This window comes from Abramis brama (genome assembly GCF_963993115.1).
Source record: "Abramis brama genome assembly, chromosome: 22".
Lineage (NCBI taxonomy): Eukaryota > Metazoa > Chordata > Actinopteri > Cypriniformes > Leuciscidae > Abramis > Abramis brama.
The window spans coordinates 21,994,095-22,009,475 of NC_139984.1; the positions used below are offsets into that span (position 1 = coordinate 21,994,095).

General features: G+C 39.8%; 1 protein-coding gene across 7 annotated transcripts in view; it reads right to left on the bottom strand.

The window, feature by feature from the left end:
* The window catches only part of casz1 (castor zinc finger 1), a 185,777-nt gene that overhangs the window by 34,255 nt on the left and 136,141 nt on the right, over positions 1-15,381 (bottom strand). For 2 of the 7 annotated variants that reach the window (XM_084099371.1, XM_084099366.1), the window contains exon 1: positions 14,953-15,114. The exons of 4 other annotated variants lie outside the window; for them this stretch is intronic. In XM_084099371.1, coding sequence (XP_083955497.1) covers positions 14,953-15,031 — 79 coding nt within the window. In that variant the 5' untranslated portion in view covers positions 15,032-15,114. Of the gene's footprint in view, positions 1-346; positions 466-14,952; positions 15,115-15,381 lie in introns of those variants that run through there. One more of the 7 variants, XM_084099370.1, reaches the window with a different exon arrangement.

Consider the following 15,381-nt stretch of genomic DNA (forward strand, 5'->3'; position numbering starts at 1 on the left):
CACCTATGAGAGAAGGTGAGAAAGGGAACGAGAGAAATATCTCTCCCAACAAACTCAGAAGAAAAACTAGATCGCAATCAAACCCCCAACAGTGTGTCAAGCAGCCACTACAGTGAGATATAACCCTGAACATGACAGCAGAATAGACACAGCCTGACACTGAAGACTCTCTTCACCTAAAGAGGCCCAGCGTCCTGCCAATGTGAGCCTTAGCTCTGACAACATGAGGATGAGAGCACAGAAGACTATAAGAAAGAACAAAAAGTGCATCTGGAAGTAGAGAGAAAGAGACAAGAGTGCATAAAAGAGATAAACACCGAGAAAAAAGTAGCTGCCATCCCCTCACCTCACATCACCTCGCTCACCCTGCATGCTTTAGTCTTCACGGCTTTCACTCAAATTCACTGTCAGCCCCCATAACCTGCTCTTACAGTGCAGAAGACCACCACACCAACAGTGATGCACCACAAACACAGCTTTTCTCATTTCAGCAAAGTCAGACACACACTTCCTGTGAATATAGACAGTCAAGAGTGTACTGGAGCTGATCAGTCACACACAATAAAGAGATTCGGTCATAACGTGGCGTGATAGACTCATCACATATTACCTGCTGCACCCCATATTACCTTACGGCTTAGGGCAGCGTGAATTTCCACGCTTCGACATTCCAATAATTCTGTGGAAATTTGCATACAAGATTCCGCATGGTCCTGGTCATTTGCTATTTCACCCCAATGTGCTATCTATAATATCTCTCCCAGTGTCAACTCCCCCCTGCAGCTGTTCTGGGTCCGTCCATAACCAGAGATGACTATTTAAGGGCAGAATTCTCTCACTGCTAAGTCACCCTTTCGCCCGCAAATCTGATGCAAAGATTTAGCAAAGTTCACTTTTAATAGGTTTTCCAGGCTTAAAATCGAGCCTGCTCGTAACAGTAGATGTTTATCATGCAGTAAATAAAAAATGGGAAACCTGCGGGACGTATAATGGTCTGTGGAACGCTTTAGCTGGTAGTTAGACGCTGTGTTGAGATGAGCTATTTCTAACCGTCCCATGAAGTTGTCAATAAAGCTGTTTCGATTTGAACGGACGCTTTAACAAGAAAACCTCACTTTGTTTTTGAAGGGAAAGTAACTTTTTTTTCCTGCATAATGATCTTTTCAAAGAACTCAAGGTTAGCCTGTTACATTCTAGATGTGCCGTGCACCCTGTGGCCTGGCACATGCTTTCTCAGTTACTGTATTTACACTTAACACTTCCTCTCTGAAACAATGAGCTGAGGAATTATGCTCGCTTTGTGCTGCACCAGATGCATCTGAACGCCTCAGAAGTGCACATTTTTACCTTAGACAATTGCAAGGCCCGGGTTGAAGAGGTCACCCAGTTGAGGGCGGCAAGTTTGAACCCAAAAAAAAAGAAAAAGAAAAAAAAAAATCAGCTGCAAAAACTATTAGGAAGTGGAAACATAAATTCTGAAGTATTTTTTCAGAACACCTCCGAAGGAAGATTGAGGTCATTTGGGTGTAACAGTACAGGTCATCTACTGTTTACTCTGCTCAGTATTTCAAGCTTTAACTAGTGATTTCCTTTGCATTGCAATCTCGCTTTTCCTTGTAGGAAATGACCCCTGAGAAGCGATCTCGTTCCATTACCCATAATTTATGTGCGTTTTTCCCAGCATCTAAAATTAACACTCGCCAAGTGGCAAATGCAAGTACAAAATTTATTTTGTCAGTAAATGCAACTGCTTGTCAGTTGCCAGGAATTTTATAAGGAACTGCAACACAAATATGTTGTTGGTGTGTGTGTATGTATATATATATATATATATATATATATATATAAAAACGAAGGCTGTGCACTCGAAATACATCTTTCTTTTTTTTTCTTCTTTTTTTTAGAGATGACATCTGAGGTTTTAAATGAAAGAGAATCAGGGCACTAATGAGACGCTCCTCAGCTCAAAAAAGATCACGGAAAACCAGTTAGTAGCTGCTGCATTAAATACATGCCCGGCAAAAGATATGCCTCAGCTCTGGCCAACAATGGGGAATCGCTATGGTAACACCGCTGTTTACTCCAAGTCGTTTGTGTTCATGATAGCATGCAGTGCGATAAAATCAGTAGGGACGCAGATAAAAGAACAGCCTCTCCTCTGGGATCCCTCCCACCACTCTGGGGACTGGCACTCATGTTAAGAAAAATAGGTGTAACAAACAGCAAACCTCAATGATTTGATGCGTCCAAACGTGTTTCAGTGAATTGCTATTATTTCAGGCCCTCGAAAGACGCCTGTCAGTGCTGAATAATAAACGAACGGTGGGGATGATCACAGCTAAAACTTGTTTTCTTTAAGAGGTCCTGTTTATTTTAATGCTGACAATATTTTTACTGGAAATAGTGCAGAGCTGGAATTGCCATACTGCTTTTACTGTATAAGGAGAAAACCTTTGCGAAAAAGTCAAGAAACTATTTTAAACAGATTCAACAATAAGAGTGAGAGAGCTTCTCCTTTTTATCTGCTCGCACATCAAAGGCCCCACAAGCCCTGTTTCTTTTCAGAACCGTGAGGCGGAGGACGCCGGGAATGACAGAGAAGCTGCCTTGAACGTGGCTCTCCGGGCCCCGCATGTCTCGTTTAATGCCGAGCTTCTGTTTATGTGCCGGAATGATATCATGCCCAATCAAGTGGTGTTTCAAATCCTAATAATGCCGTTGGAAGTGCATTATTTGTACGAACGTGTGCTGACTGCAATCAGCCCACCAGAGTGAGGAAGTGGCTGTTAATGACTGCTTAGATTGGCGTGTCCTGTTCTTCCCTCTCTCCCTCTCTTTCCCGTTCTGACAGGAAGAGTATGCATGCTAAAGCTGGGATATGACATACTCCTTCTCACCTGGCATCCACTGCAGCGATTGTTCTAGAAACAAACTCTGTTTACTTGGCTAAACCCTTGACTTAACAGTGATCTAACACTCTGATCTGCCCTGTCTGATTTCATGCAGACTTTCAAAATATGTTGAGTAATGCAAGGACAAAACCCTGATAATACAGAGCATTCATTAATGCAACAGGTCTGGACGGTGTTGGATTATTCCTCATTATTCAAAGATCCTGATTCTGTTTTGACTTTTTTTTTAAAGCTTTATTCTGATATTTAAAATCCCTTTGACAGATTAACTGACCTGGCATGTGTCTGAATCGACTCTTTTTTGTTCTAGGTGGGGGACCCGGGACCTCTGACTGTCAGGGGCCTCTGCAAATGTAAAATTAATGAATGAATATGAAGTAAATGTGAAATAAACAAAGAAATGAGAACTGCTCCATGTTCCTGGCCTTTTCTTAGCACTTTATTTTGCATATTTGCAATTCAGTTTCTCATTATTGCAACAAGATGGGGCCCTCAAAGAGGCAGGTTCCCAGGTATTTCCTCACCTACTAAAGCTCGGACACACACACACATGCTGAAATAATCCCTTCTGTTTTTATTTAGCTAATTTACAGCTTGCAGGAAGGAGTTAGTTTCCCCCACCGCGAGGGAAGGGGAGCGGAAAAGTCAGCGTCGGACCTGTTCTCCACAAACCCTCGTTCCTCAGCATCTGGCCTCTCTTTCGATTTTATTACACAAGAATAACAATAAGCAGGTCTGCGACCCCGTCTACAGAATTTGCCGTATTTTTTCCAACGGTCTGTGCTGATGCTCCGAATTTCCATTTTCTGCATGCATATTTAATTGAGTTTTGTCCCAGTGGTGCGGAAATGATTTGTTTTTTGCTCTCTGTTCACTTGACTCCTCTTCGGAGTCGGTAACCCTGATTAAGACGTTCACGTTAATTTCCCAGCGCACACCTTTTTTTGTGCATTAATGGTTCTGATCGTCTAATTAAAACTTCTCAGCTTCGCTGCTGATCACCGCTCGTTGTGCCTCTGACCTGAAGTTTTAATTGCCGCGTCAGAGGCGATAATAATAATTTCTGGGTTCTGATGATTAAAAACAATGCCATTCCCAACTGCCGCTTAAAGCGGGAAAAGATGGAAGGAAAGGCTGAGGTGAAGCGTAGAGGAAAAAAGAGGTGAAAGAAAGAGAATTAGAAGGTAAAAGATGGTTATTTGAGGTTTGAAACGGGTTTGTTGAGTGTCGCAGTATGAGAGGGGAGGAATGGCGCTAACAGGGCAGGTTTACCAGGTTTGTAGTGTAAATGAGGGCAAATATGACTAAACAAAGAAAGAAATTCTCAGAACTGCACTAGGTTATAAGAAACATCTCTATGCTACTTATTTGAAAAGTTTTGTTTTTGGTCTTAGTGCTGTAAATCGACACTGCTGCGGTATCTGATGCCCAAAAGCAAGCTGTTGCATTAAGAAGTTGTGCCGAAAATAAAACGTCAGCTGACATGTGCATTAATGGCAAAACTATGATGGGGTTTTATAAACTCCTCATATACACTCTATCATTCTGCCCTTTTTTTGTCTGATGGGCTCTAATGGATTTTTCAGATTCCCATGCAGGGATCAATTTTTTAGTGCGAGACAGACATCCGGACAAAACAATTATGCTCATGAGTTTTTCTTTTTTTTTCTGACTTTAAAGTTTTGTTGTTGTTGTTTTTTGAGAAGCAAAATATGAATGCAGAGGGAAAGTACACAGACACACACAAACACTCACTCAAATCTGTTGTATTATTAATCAGTCTGTTGCACATCTGCTTGCTTGCAGTGTGTGTTTTTTCCCATCAATAAAGCACTTATTGCTTTTAGTCTGGAATGTGACCTTGCATGTTGCATGCTGTCTTTGGACTGACCTTGAAGGACCTACTTTGACTTCTCCCTCTCTCTTTTTTTCTCTATCTGCCAGACTGGAACCTTCTGCCACATACAATAATTCAGTTACATCCCGTTGCAGGTAACAAAAACAAACAAGCCGAGGGGAAAAAAAGGCACGCACATACTCGCCGCCGAGGACAATGGACAGAAAATGGCAGATGCATATTTTGACACACAGACGGAAAAGGAAATATTTTGTTTAAGCAATGCAGTTAGGCAGCTACCCTTCAATTCTGAGAACAAATACATCTCTGAAGCCTAATTATGAGACAAAGCATTTAAGCTGTCCCCTGAGGATAGAAGGACTGGACTAGGGAAAAGTAAAATCTGAGGTGATGTGAACGGTTCTGCACGTGCCCTGATCACACTTGTTAAAATCGTTAAGGAAGTTGGTCTCACAGCTGGCACAATGAATAGGCCTGATTCCATCTTAAGAAGATAGTTGACCAAAATATGAAAATTCTGACATAATTTAGTCAACATGCCGCTCCATAGATTTCTTTCTTTTTAATCATAAGACACCATTAAAAAAAAAAAAAAAATTTTTTTTGTGGAAATCATGATACATTTTATATTAGGATTCTTTGATGAATAGAAAGTGTAAAATTAATTGAAATATAATTTTCTTGCAATAATGCACTGTAAAAGTACTTTGACCTTGCTGACTAATTATTTATTTTTTTTAATCTTAATGTCCCCAAACTTTTGAATGGTAGTGTATCTATTGTAATTTTCAAAAATAAAGTCACACAGGTTTGGAATAACAAACAATGAGGGTGAGTAAACTTTGGGTGCACTTTCCTTTTAAAAACATCAATGGCTGTAGATGCCCTACTTTAATATAATCATATTTTTACATCTAAAAATAACCCATGATGGTCTCATCACCTGTTTGCCGGTAGCTTGATTGAAGCATGCCCTGGCACACAGAGTTAATTGACCGAGCTGCCTTGTTTGAGGGGCAGCCCGAGTGCAAAGCAAGAATTGACAGGAAGCAAGGTTACGAGGACAGGCTCCCAATGCCACTGAAGGGCACTTGAGCTGATATCTGCACAGATTAACTGCTTGAGATGTATTTTTGTCACGAGGAGCCGTGGTTAGCGTGGGGCATTGGGGAGCAGACGCTGAAGGGGGTGGGCTACTCTAGTTCCTCCAGTGCAAGGGCACAACGAGAGGTTGGTGGCCACAGGAGCCGCCCAGACCGGAGTCTGTCACTCAGAGTCATTATCTGTGGGGATATATTTAATTTAGTGGTTCCGGAGCTGCGCTGCTGAGTAAGCCAAGCCACCATTAGGGCCGTCCTCTGGGGGAAACACAGCACACGCCGCTCGATTAGTTATCAATTAAGAGTGCAGAAACCTCCACCTGCCGTGTGAGAGGGAAACAGTGGCAGAGAGGAGCGGGACCCAAATGATGTCGGACTTTTTCTTCTGTTTTCCTCTGCCTCATTCCCTCTGGGCCTTCGAACGTCAGGTTAACCTTGATATGAAGCGCTGTCAGGCCAGATAACGTCAATCAAGGGGGGCCCTTTCAGATAACCTCAGTGTGAAACCTAAAAAGAAACCTGTTTAGATGTTTAGACATGCCCCCTCTCACCAGCATATGAATTTCATTAAAGAGAAATGAGTTGTGGCACTTCTTTAACAAGACTCTTAAGACATTTTGACAGCATTTAAGACACTTTGCTGTGAATGAATTAATTAATTAATTAATAAGCCATTCAAGGAAAAGCCTCTGGTTAAGATAGTAAAAGAAGTTGGGAAATGTAAAAACCTCATTGAATGCAGATTGTGTTCCTGTGTTGAAGAAGAAAGTTTGACTTTTAAAGTTAAAAAAATATATATTTTTCCAATTGGTTTAATTTTCAAAGCCATGAACCATGATTTGCTACATGTAAATGCATTGCAGAGGAATGGGAATTCTCATGGATGGACAAACATCTGTTGTCACTTTTACAGTGGGTGTAGAAATCCATTTTCAAACAGTTTTATTGCTGTGGTGTTTTTTTGCAGCATGAGATACACTGTAAAAAAATTGTTTCAACTTAAATAAGTAAGTGTTCGTGCTGCCTTAAAATTTTAAGTTTAGTCAACTTAAAATGTGAAGTTTTACTGAACGACAACTTGGATATTTGAGTTGACTAACCTTTTTTTGTTTATAGTGTAGTGCATTGTCCTGCATGAAAATCTGTTTATTTCAGAAGGCACTATCCTTCTTTTTATACCATAGCAGAAAATGGTCAGTTATAAACTCCACATATCTTGTAAGTCCTTTTGACACCCTCAGGGACCCTAAAGGGACCTTGCATCTCACTTCCCAATATTCTAGCCCAAATCATCACCCAACACCTCCTTGCTGATGCCAGTCTTGTTGGAATGGGGTGTCTATTCATCCAGAAATCCATCCATCTAGACCATCCAATGTAGTATGGCATTCGTCAGTGAATAAAACTATTTCAAATTGAGTCTTCATGTATTTCTACACCCACTGTAAACATTTATCTTTGTGAGCTTTGGTTAGGGGTGGCTGAAATGCAGCTTTATGCACAACTGCAGCCTGCATGGAGAGGTTCTTGGGACAGTTGCTTCTTCTTGCTGTTCAACAGTGGCTTTTCTTTTATAGCTGCCCTTTTAATACAATTTATTTGTTTGACAGAAACTTCTCTAAATAAGCCTTTATCTGACCAGGTGTACTTCTGTGCTCTAAATCACTCACACATTTTTAGACAGTTCGACAATCTCTATTCAGTTTTTGCTAAATATTAGGTGTTTTTATGTCTTTTGCAAGACATTGCACCATTTCATGCTTTTCATCTTCAAAAAGATCTTTCTTCCTCATCATATTGCATGAGAACTCTGACTTGCTTAAAATTGTGGAACAACATCAAGTAAGTTTTCCATTTACCTAAAAAGACCTGGCAAACTACTTAAACCGGTCTGAGACTGATACCAGTTGTCTAAAAAGATCAAATAAAACACTTTATATATATATAGTATAAATATCTGCTTGTAGGTTGCCAACATGATTTCCAAGCTGCCGTATTTATTTCTTTTTTTGGTATGTTTTCAAAGCAACTTTATGAAATTCTGCTTGCGTTTTAATGCACACTATAGATCCCGGTGCATTTCTCTTTCAGAAATGAGAAAAGAAGGGGTAAGATGTTAAGTAAAAAAATACTACATTACCAGACAGGAAGCCTCGCTGACAGCTTCGATCCCTGGCCACCATTAAAGCATTTGCTCTGCTTCACAGACTCTGACTTTTTTTTTTTTTTTACATTTTGCAGGTGTCCCCTGAACTTCATTTAGTTCTTTAAGTTCCCTTCTGCAACAATACCCCTTTAAAACCAACCTGAACTCTTTTAATCTAGGCTTTGTTACAGTGAAGTGCGGTCAGTTGACAAGACTGAAACATCTGAATCATCTTGTGAGTGCCATAAAGCTCAATAAGTGCTGGTAAAAACACTGTCATAACATTCAAATCTACTGTAAAACATTTCATCAATATGCACAGTGTCATTTATGCACACTACCAGTCAAAAACACTATGTTTGCATTGATCTTTAATTTTGTAGACAAAACATTTCTTTTATTTAATAATCTTACATTTATTAATTTATTTGATGCATTAGCCTGCAGCATTTATAGGAACTCCATATGTGCTGTACACTTTAAATGCTTAACATCCAAACTTTTGTATTGTCACTGGTTTCTTCTTTAGGATATATTTCTTTCATGATTTTATACACCTGCAAATATGAGAGTCATTCTCAACGATGGCAAATGCTTTTAGCAGTTTTTGCAAGAACATGCAAACTTCAAGTTCAAATTGAGAACATTTCATAACTGTGTACAAAAACAAAGCGATAGTTTTGTGAGAGAGAAAAAAAGGCTGTGGTTGCTCTTTTTGGAATCATCATGAGTAGAAAGAAGCTTTACAAAAGGTGAGCGTGTGTGTGTGTGCTATTTTGGTCAAAGAACACAAGAGGAAGTATTGCATACTGACTCAAACAAAGAATATGCTTTTGATAAAACCACATCAGCTTCTTGTATATTCTACACTAAAACAGGCTGGTTTCCTGATTTTTTAGATGTGATGTGCCCTCAAACGGAAGCTACACAAGTAAACAGCACAACAGCTCAGTGCACAACAAAACGAGCGGTGCACAAATGATCACAGACATTGATAACAGTTTTTAAACGAGCAGCGAGGGCAATATCATTAACACGCCATTGTTTTTCCAATGCACTAAAAATGGCACAAATGCATTCAGAGCTTCAGCCACACACGGGTCGCAATTTTGCATTTCACCTGCATTAGCATTCGACTTATTATTATTTTAAAATGAAAACGGATTCTCTGTTGAAGTGCAAATCTGATGAATTACTGTAGCAGATTGCTGTTATCAATTATTAAAACATATTTTATAAATATTCAGGTCTGTCATGCATCTAATAATGAAGGCTTTGGAGAAGGTTACTTCCTGTGCGCATCCTAACGTGTCAGAAATATCACTTTTAATCACGACTCTGTCAGGGTTTTTGCATTTGAACCACACACACAAAAAAAAAAAAAAACCCAGCACAGCTCACTCTCTCACTGTCTTTCACCTCTTCCGCTCATCCGGGATGGCCAGTTGCATGGCCACATCACTGAAAGCCCGGGACAGCCCGTGCACACATGGCTGCAGTGCGCTGCTGCACTACGAGACTGATCATTTGAGAGGAGAATAATGCATTAACGTGGTTCTACCTTCTGGACACACCTAGTCCCACAGCAAGTGCAACCATATGGTGCGATGCATATTCATATTCCTCTGTCTGCACCTCTGTAATGCTTAAACAGTACTTCATAAACTTCAAATGGGAGGAAGAAAAGATGAAAGGGAAAGACTGACAAAAAGGTGAAGAATAAGTTTTTTTTCCCACGTTTCCTGTAATTCTTTTGGTTTCTGCTGTGGTTTGTCTTTGTGAAAAGGATGGATGCTGAAAACTGATCCCGGTGCAGCATGTGTGTGTGTGTGTGTGTGAGCCTGAGGTGTCTGGCTGTGGGTAAACTATGTTGTCAGGTGGGCTTGCCGCTCTCTCCCCAGCAGGGTAAATACCAGGAGAGTACGATGTGGAGATTAACGCTGTCAGATCTGCAACAGTAACCCTTCATTATCAGAGCACCAGGGCCTACACACACTCAGTCACTCACACACTGTCCTCCACTGCCTGGGCACAGAGTTAGTAATTACCAAACCAACCTCTTCCTCTCTCTCCTTTTCTCTTCCTCTGTCTCATTCTGCTACAGTCTCCATGTTTATCTTTCTACCATCTATGCATGTCAATCATTTTGTCACATACATACAGATTTTCAAAAAAAAATGGAAAGTGTGGTTGGCAGAAATGTACACAAAAACATGATGGTTTCAGGCTTTATGAGATTATGAAAATCGTAATTTTGTACAATAAAATATAATTATATGACACAATATATTTACCAATATAAAATATAATTAAGTGTTATGTATTAACACAGGGAACATCATTTATGTAACTATAAATCATATAAATAATTAATAAAACATTAAAACAAATAAATAAAACAGCATGGTATATGTTTTGTAAATAAATAGTATTTCTTGTTAAATATAAAATAGATTTTCACTAAAACATAAGTTAGGGTAATTATGATATAAATGATAAGGTAATTCATAGTTTTTAATTACAAAAAAATAAAACAAACATTTAATTAATTTAATAATAACACAATTTATAATGTTTACAGCATTCTACAGTAAAATTGCATGCATTGATATAAAGTATAATTAATAGTTTTTAATTACAAAAACATTTATTTATTTTATTATTTAATACTTACAATTTATTTAATACTTATTTAATATATTTTATATGCATTGATATATTAAATCTATACATATATGGTAATGTACAGTAAAATAGTGGTCTAATGGTTGTAATGTTCTTGTGGACGATGTTTGCGTCCAGCTCATGTCATTTCCTAATAATAAAATAATACAAAAAATACTACGGCATGTTGAAATGACGGCCCAGCCTTTCGCTGGGCGGCCTGATACACTTGATGCCATGCCAGGCGCGGTCACAGTATGTGTGTGTGTTTGGTGTATTAAGTGGCGCTTTATCAAATTAGTTTGGTACCCAGCTGATGAGTAATAAAGGTACAGTGGAGCCCCCACTGACTCCCAGACATCAATCCTCTGAGCGGGAGCCAAACGCAAGGCCTGGCACTGCCTGAGGCGTACAGAGCGCCTCTCCCCACTGATCAGCTTATGGACTCTCTTCAACCAAACTAATATTAACACTGGGCATGTGGAGGGCTTCAGCTGTCTTACCACTTCGAGGAATAACGCTTAATGGATGTTGTAACAGGTAGGTCTTTTATTCAAACCATTGCTGTGGGCTTTTGTTTTTCATCTTGTTTACCGTCTTTATCAGAGTCGATGGCCTGCCGCTGTACATTTTTCCAGACGTCGTCCTCTTAAAGCATTGGCTCTCAGGTGTCGAACAGAACGGAGACAAGAGGGGAGATGATAGCGAGATCAAACGGAGGACTAGAAGGACGACGAGAACAGAGAAGGAGAGAGAGGGAAGTACCGCCGCACGACTGTAATCTCGCTCGGCGTTGGGCTTTTACACAAATACAACAAAATGCAAAGCGCCAGAAGAAGGTGGAACGGAGGGGAGGGTGGGACATCAGAGGGCTTCAAGCCCGTGGAGGAGTTGTGCGTGTCAGTTCTGAGCAGCCGCTGGGACTAACAGTGGAGAACAGAAGGTAGCAGCAGGCGGATCACAGCCGATCAGGGGCCCTGAGAGAGATTCTGTCTCCTCCACCCCAGAACTGAGCTCGAGTCGCTCTCTGCAGTCACATATTCATCTCGCCCGACTTTACACAACACCCTCTGCAATACAATTACTACTAATTTCACAAGCTTTCAGATGTTTTGCTTGATGCTACTCCAAAGTCACTGTGATGTTTGAACCTTCGGACCCTGTTTAATAACTTTATGGAGCTTTGATGTGGTTAGAAAGTTTATGGCAACAGATATTGCCAAGTTGATTGGGTTATCACAAAAATTGTTGAGGTCTAGGACTGCATTTTTAAATGCGAGTAGGCCAGTGGTTCTCAACCTTTTTGACCTTAAAGGCCCCCTTTGTCAAAGCCCCTTTTATCTAAGCTGACATGTACCTCTGGTACTTTTAGCAGTTTAATTAAGATAATGTAAATGAAAATAGATATAAATACTTTCAAGACTAATTGGGGGTCCCCTGGAAGTTTGCTGAGGCCCTCTAGAGGGACTCAGCCACCTGGTTGAGAGCTAAATATGTCTAAATGTCTAATAATAAATACATATTTATATAATTTCAATATATAAATATATAAAATAGTTGAGAAGAATGGTTTCAGATTTGACACTGTCTCCAGCATCTTGATGCTGAAAAAGTCGCAATTTAGCAGGGCCTGGGATAATGTGCTTGGTGTCCCCATTGATGATGGCCCTGCCAAAAAAGAAGCCTCCTTGTGCTTAAAAAAAAAAACGTTTGCCCATCAGCAAGTGCCACCAGCCAAAAATCTCATAATTCCATCTATTTTCCGATTGTCAGAAGTCTATGGCTGAAAAAAATGACTCTGATGAGGGTTTCTCTTTTTCAAGATGGTGAGAGAGAGATCTTAAAGAGGCAGCTGTCGACGTGACAGATCTGATCGAGCTGAAACAAAGACAAACAAAGCTCTCTCTGCAATATGAGTTTAGTTAGCGAGAGAGTAAGAGAATGAGTTACGGCCGGCATGCTGCTGGGGAAGGTTGTATTTATGGGGGGATTGAGTAGGTTTAAATCCCTGCTAGGAAATAAAGTCATCCCTGTGCAAACTGGGGAAACATTTCACTCAGCCTACTAAACATAGTTTTAAAAAAAAAAACACAAGACCCCCATTTTTTTTTTTCCTAAAGGCAAAAGTTTTGCCCATGTGCTGAGATGGAGGGATGGCAGAATATCACATTCAGGGGAGAATGAATATGTTCTTGCTGAATATTTCCCAAGACAGAAATGTAAATGAATAAAGTTGCTGATTCCTTTAAAATAACATACTGTATAAGTGGGAATTTCATTTGAATACCTGCATGAAGTTACACTTGTTTCAGGGTTATGATAACGCTAAAGACTTGTACCATGTCAAGCCTTGAAAAAGAGCCAAGAACTTCCAATTAAAGTCTTTATAAATTTGATGAAATTCCAAGCTATTCCTTTCCTCAGACTCTCTGTGTTTCCTTCACAGCGTGCTCAAATACACCTCTGGCTGAACGCCCGCACATCCCTCCCTACCCCCCGCCCAGTAATCACAATTATTACTTAAAAAGGCTCTATTTCTACATTAACTTAAAAGGCCTATATCTTTTTCTTCCCCTCTTAGTTGGTGCACCCTCACTTACTCTAAGTATCTCAATAAATCAGCAGTTACTGTTAACATGTACTCAACAATTCAGTCATCAATCTTCCCCAGCTCAAGAGTGAAAACAGAGGGGAAATATCTACTCTGTAAAATCTCCCGTGCCCATGTTTATGCACGGAAACACACACACACACACACACACACACACAGACTCGCTATCGCACAAACAAACAAACCAATCCACTGGGACATCGGAACCATTGCCAGATCACCACGGAAACGCAAGCCAAATTCAATTGTGACCTCACCTTTCACTGAGGGCTCAATTCCATCAGCAATAGAAACAAATCAACAAGAGGTTGGAAAAGAGACAAACTTCCTTCCTCTCTCTCTCTCTCTCTCTCTCTCTCTCTCTCGTGCTTCATTCCGCCTCACTTTTCAGGCCTACACTATGGGCCCGAAACTGCATATTGCATCCTTGGCAGCACACTGAGCTTCATGCAAATGTGTGTTTAGATTTAAAGACACTGTATTTATTTAACAAAAAGCGGAAGATCTAATTAAGCGATGGAAAAGAGCGCATCTTCCAAACAGAAGCTCTGAGGAAAATCCTCCAGTTGAAAGAACAGCTGTATCTAAACAAGCGCACGAGAGCACGCTCGATACCGGCAGTCACTCGCTTAGCTGGGCAAATAATACCACTTGTCAACTAACTGAGAAATTCTGAGCAATCACTAGCTGAGGCCTTGCTAGTAATTAATAAGAACAGCAATTTGAGAGAAAAAGTATACAGTGACTAATCCACATCCAATATAAACAAAAATTACAGGAGACTAAACGTCTGACTCATTAAAGAATAATAAATTATTCTATTTTAAGAACTTTGCAAGATATTTCACACCTGTGGAGAGCACGTGCGGAGTCTAAACCCTGCATTATGTTTTAAACAATCTAATACATTGTTTTATGAATAGAATTGCATTATTCTCTAAGATTTAATTCTACATAAACGGAATAAGTTCATTAATACATTATAATTCAGTAAACTTTTAAAACAATGTTTTGTAAAATTATAAAACTTGGAAAACTACAGAAAAAATACATTATTCTTGTTTTTAATTGCACTTAAAATTTTGATGAATCAATAAAGCAAAAAAAATTAAAAAAAATTAAAAATAGCTCTGTGAAGTTCTAAAAGCTGGATTTTTTTGTCAGTTATACATGAAATTTAAAAAAATAAAAAGCGGAAAAAAAAAGTTTTTTAAGAGTTTATGAAGTTTATTTTTTTCTTTAAAATTGTTTAATTTTAAGTAAACAATCTAAATAAATTAAATCATTTAATATATATATATATATATATATATATATATATATATAATATATTTATAATAATATATATAAAATCTTTTTTTTTTTTTTGCTAAACTAATTAAGCACATACAATGTCACTTGTGCACCTAAAAATAAAATCACTCCTCAACTTCATATTTCCATTCAGTCATCACATCATAGTGAGGTATTACTTTACCAAAACACACAGTGAAAGTAATGAGTGCCTTTGTCATTCTACACCCTCACACCCACCCCATCCACAGCATGCTCAAGCCACCAGCATCTCTCACTCTCTCTCTCTCACTCTCTCTCTTTCGCTGTGTATGTGTGTGTGTTTTTGAGTGTGTGTGTGTGTGTGTGGCGCCTGGCGCAGGTCTTACCTGGCAGGAGACAGCCCTCCTCTCTCTGTCTCACCTCTCCCTGCTGCTTTGGAGAAATTCTCTCCACAAAGCAAGGCATTTTTCTCTTCTCTCCCTGTGCGCCTTTACGGCTGGGCTGCACTCGCCCTCTCTCACTCTACCCTTCTCCTCTCCCTCTCCCTCTCTCTCACTTGCTCTCTCTCTCTCGCAGCACAGATGTCAGGGCTGTGCGTGTTTACCCACTTTACCAGTAGGGGTCCTTCAACACCCTCTGCTCCCCACAGCCACTGTGGAAAAACAGGCCCAGGAGAGTGAGATAGAAAGAAAGAAAGAAAGATAGAGAGCGAGAAAAAAAGGGCCACTTAAGCCGATCTCCCGCGGTATGAGGCTGAGTGAGACGGAGCGGACGAAGTTAGACTGGTCAGTCACTGGAAGTCACAGCGCGCTCAG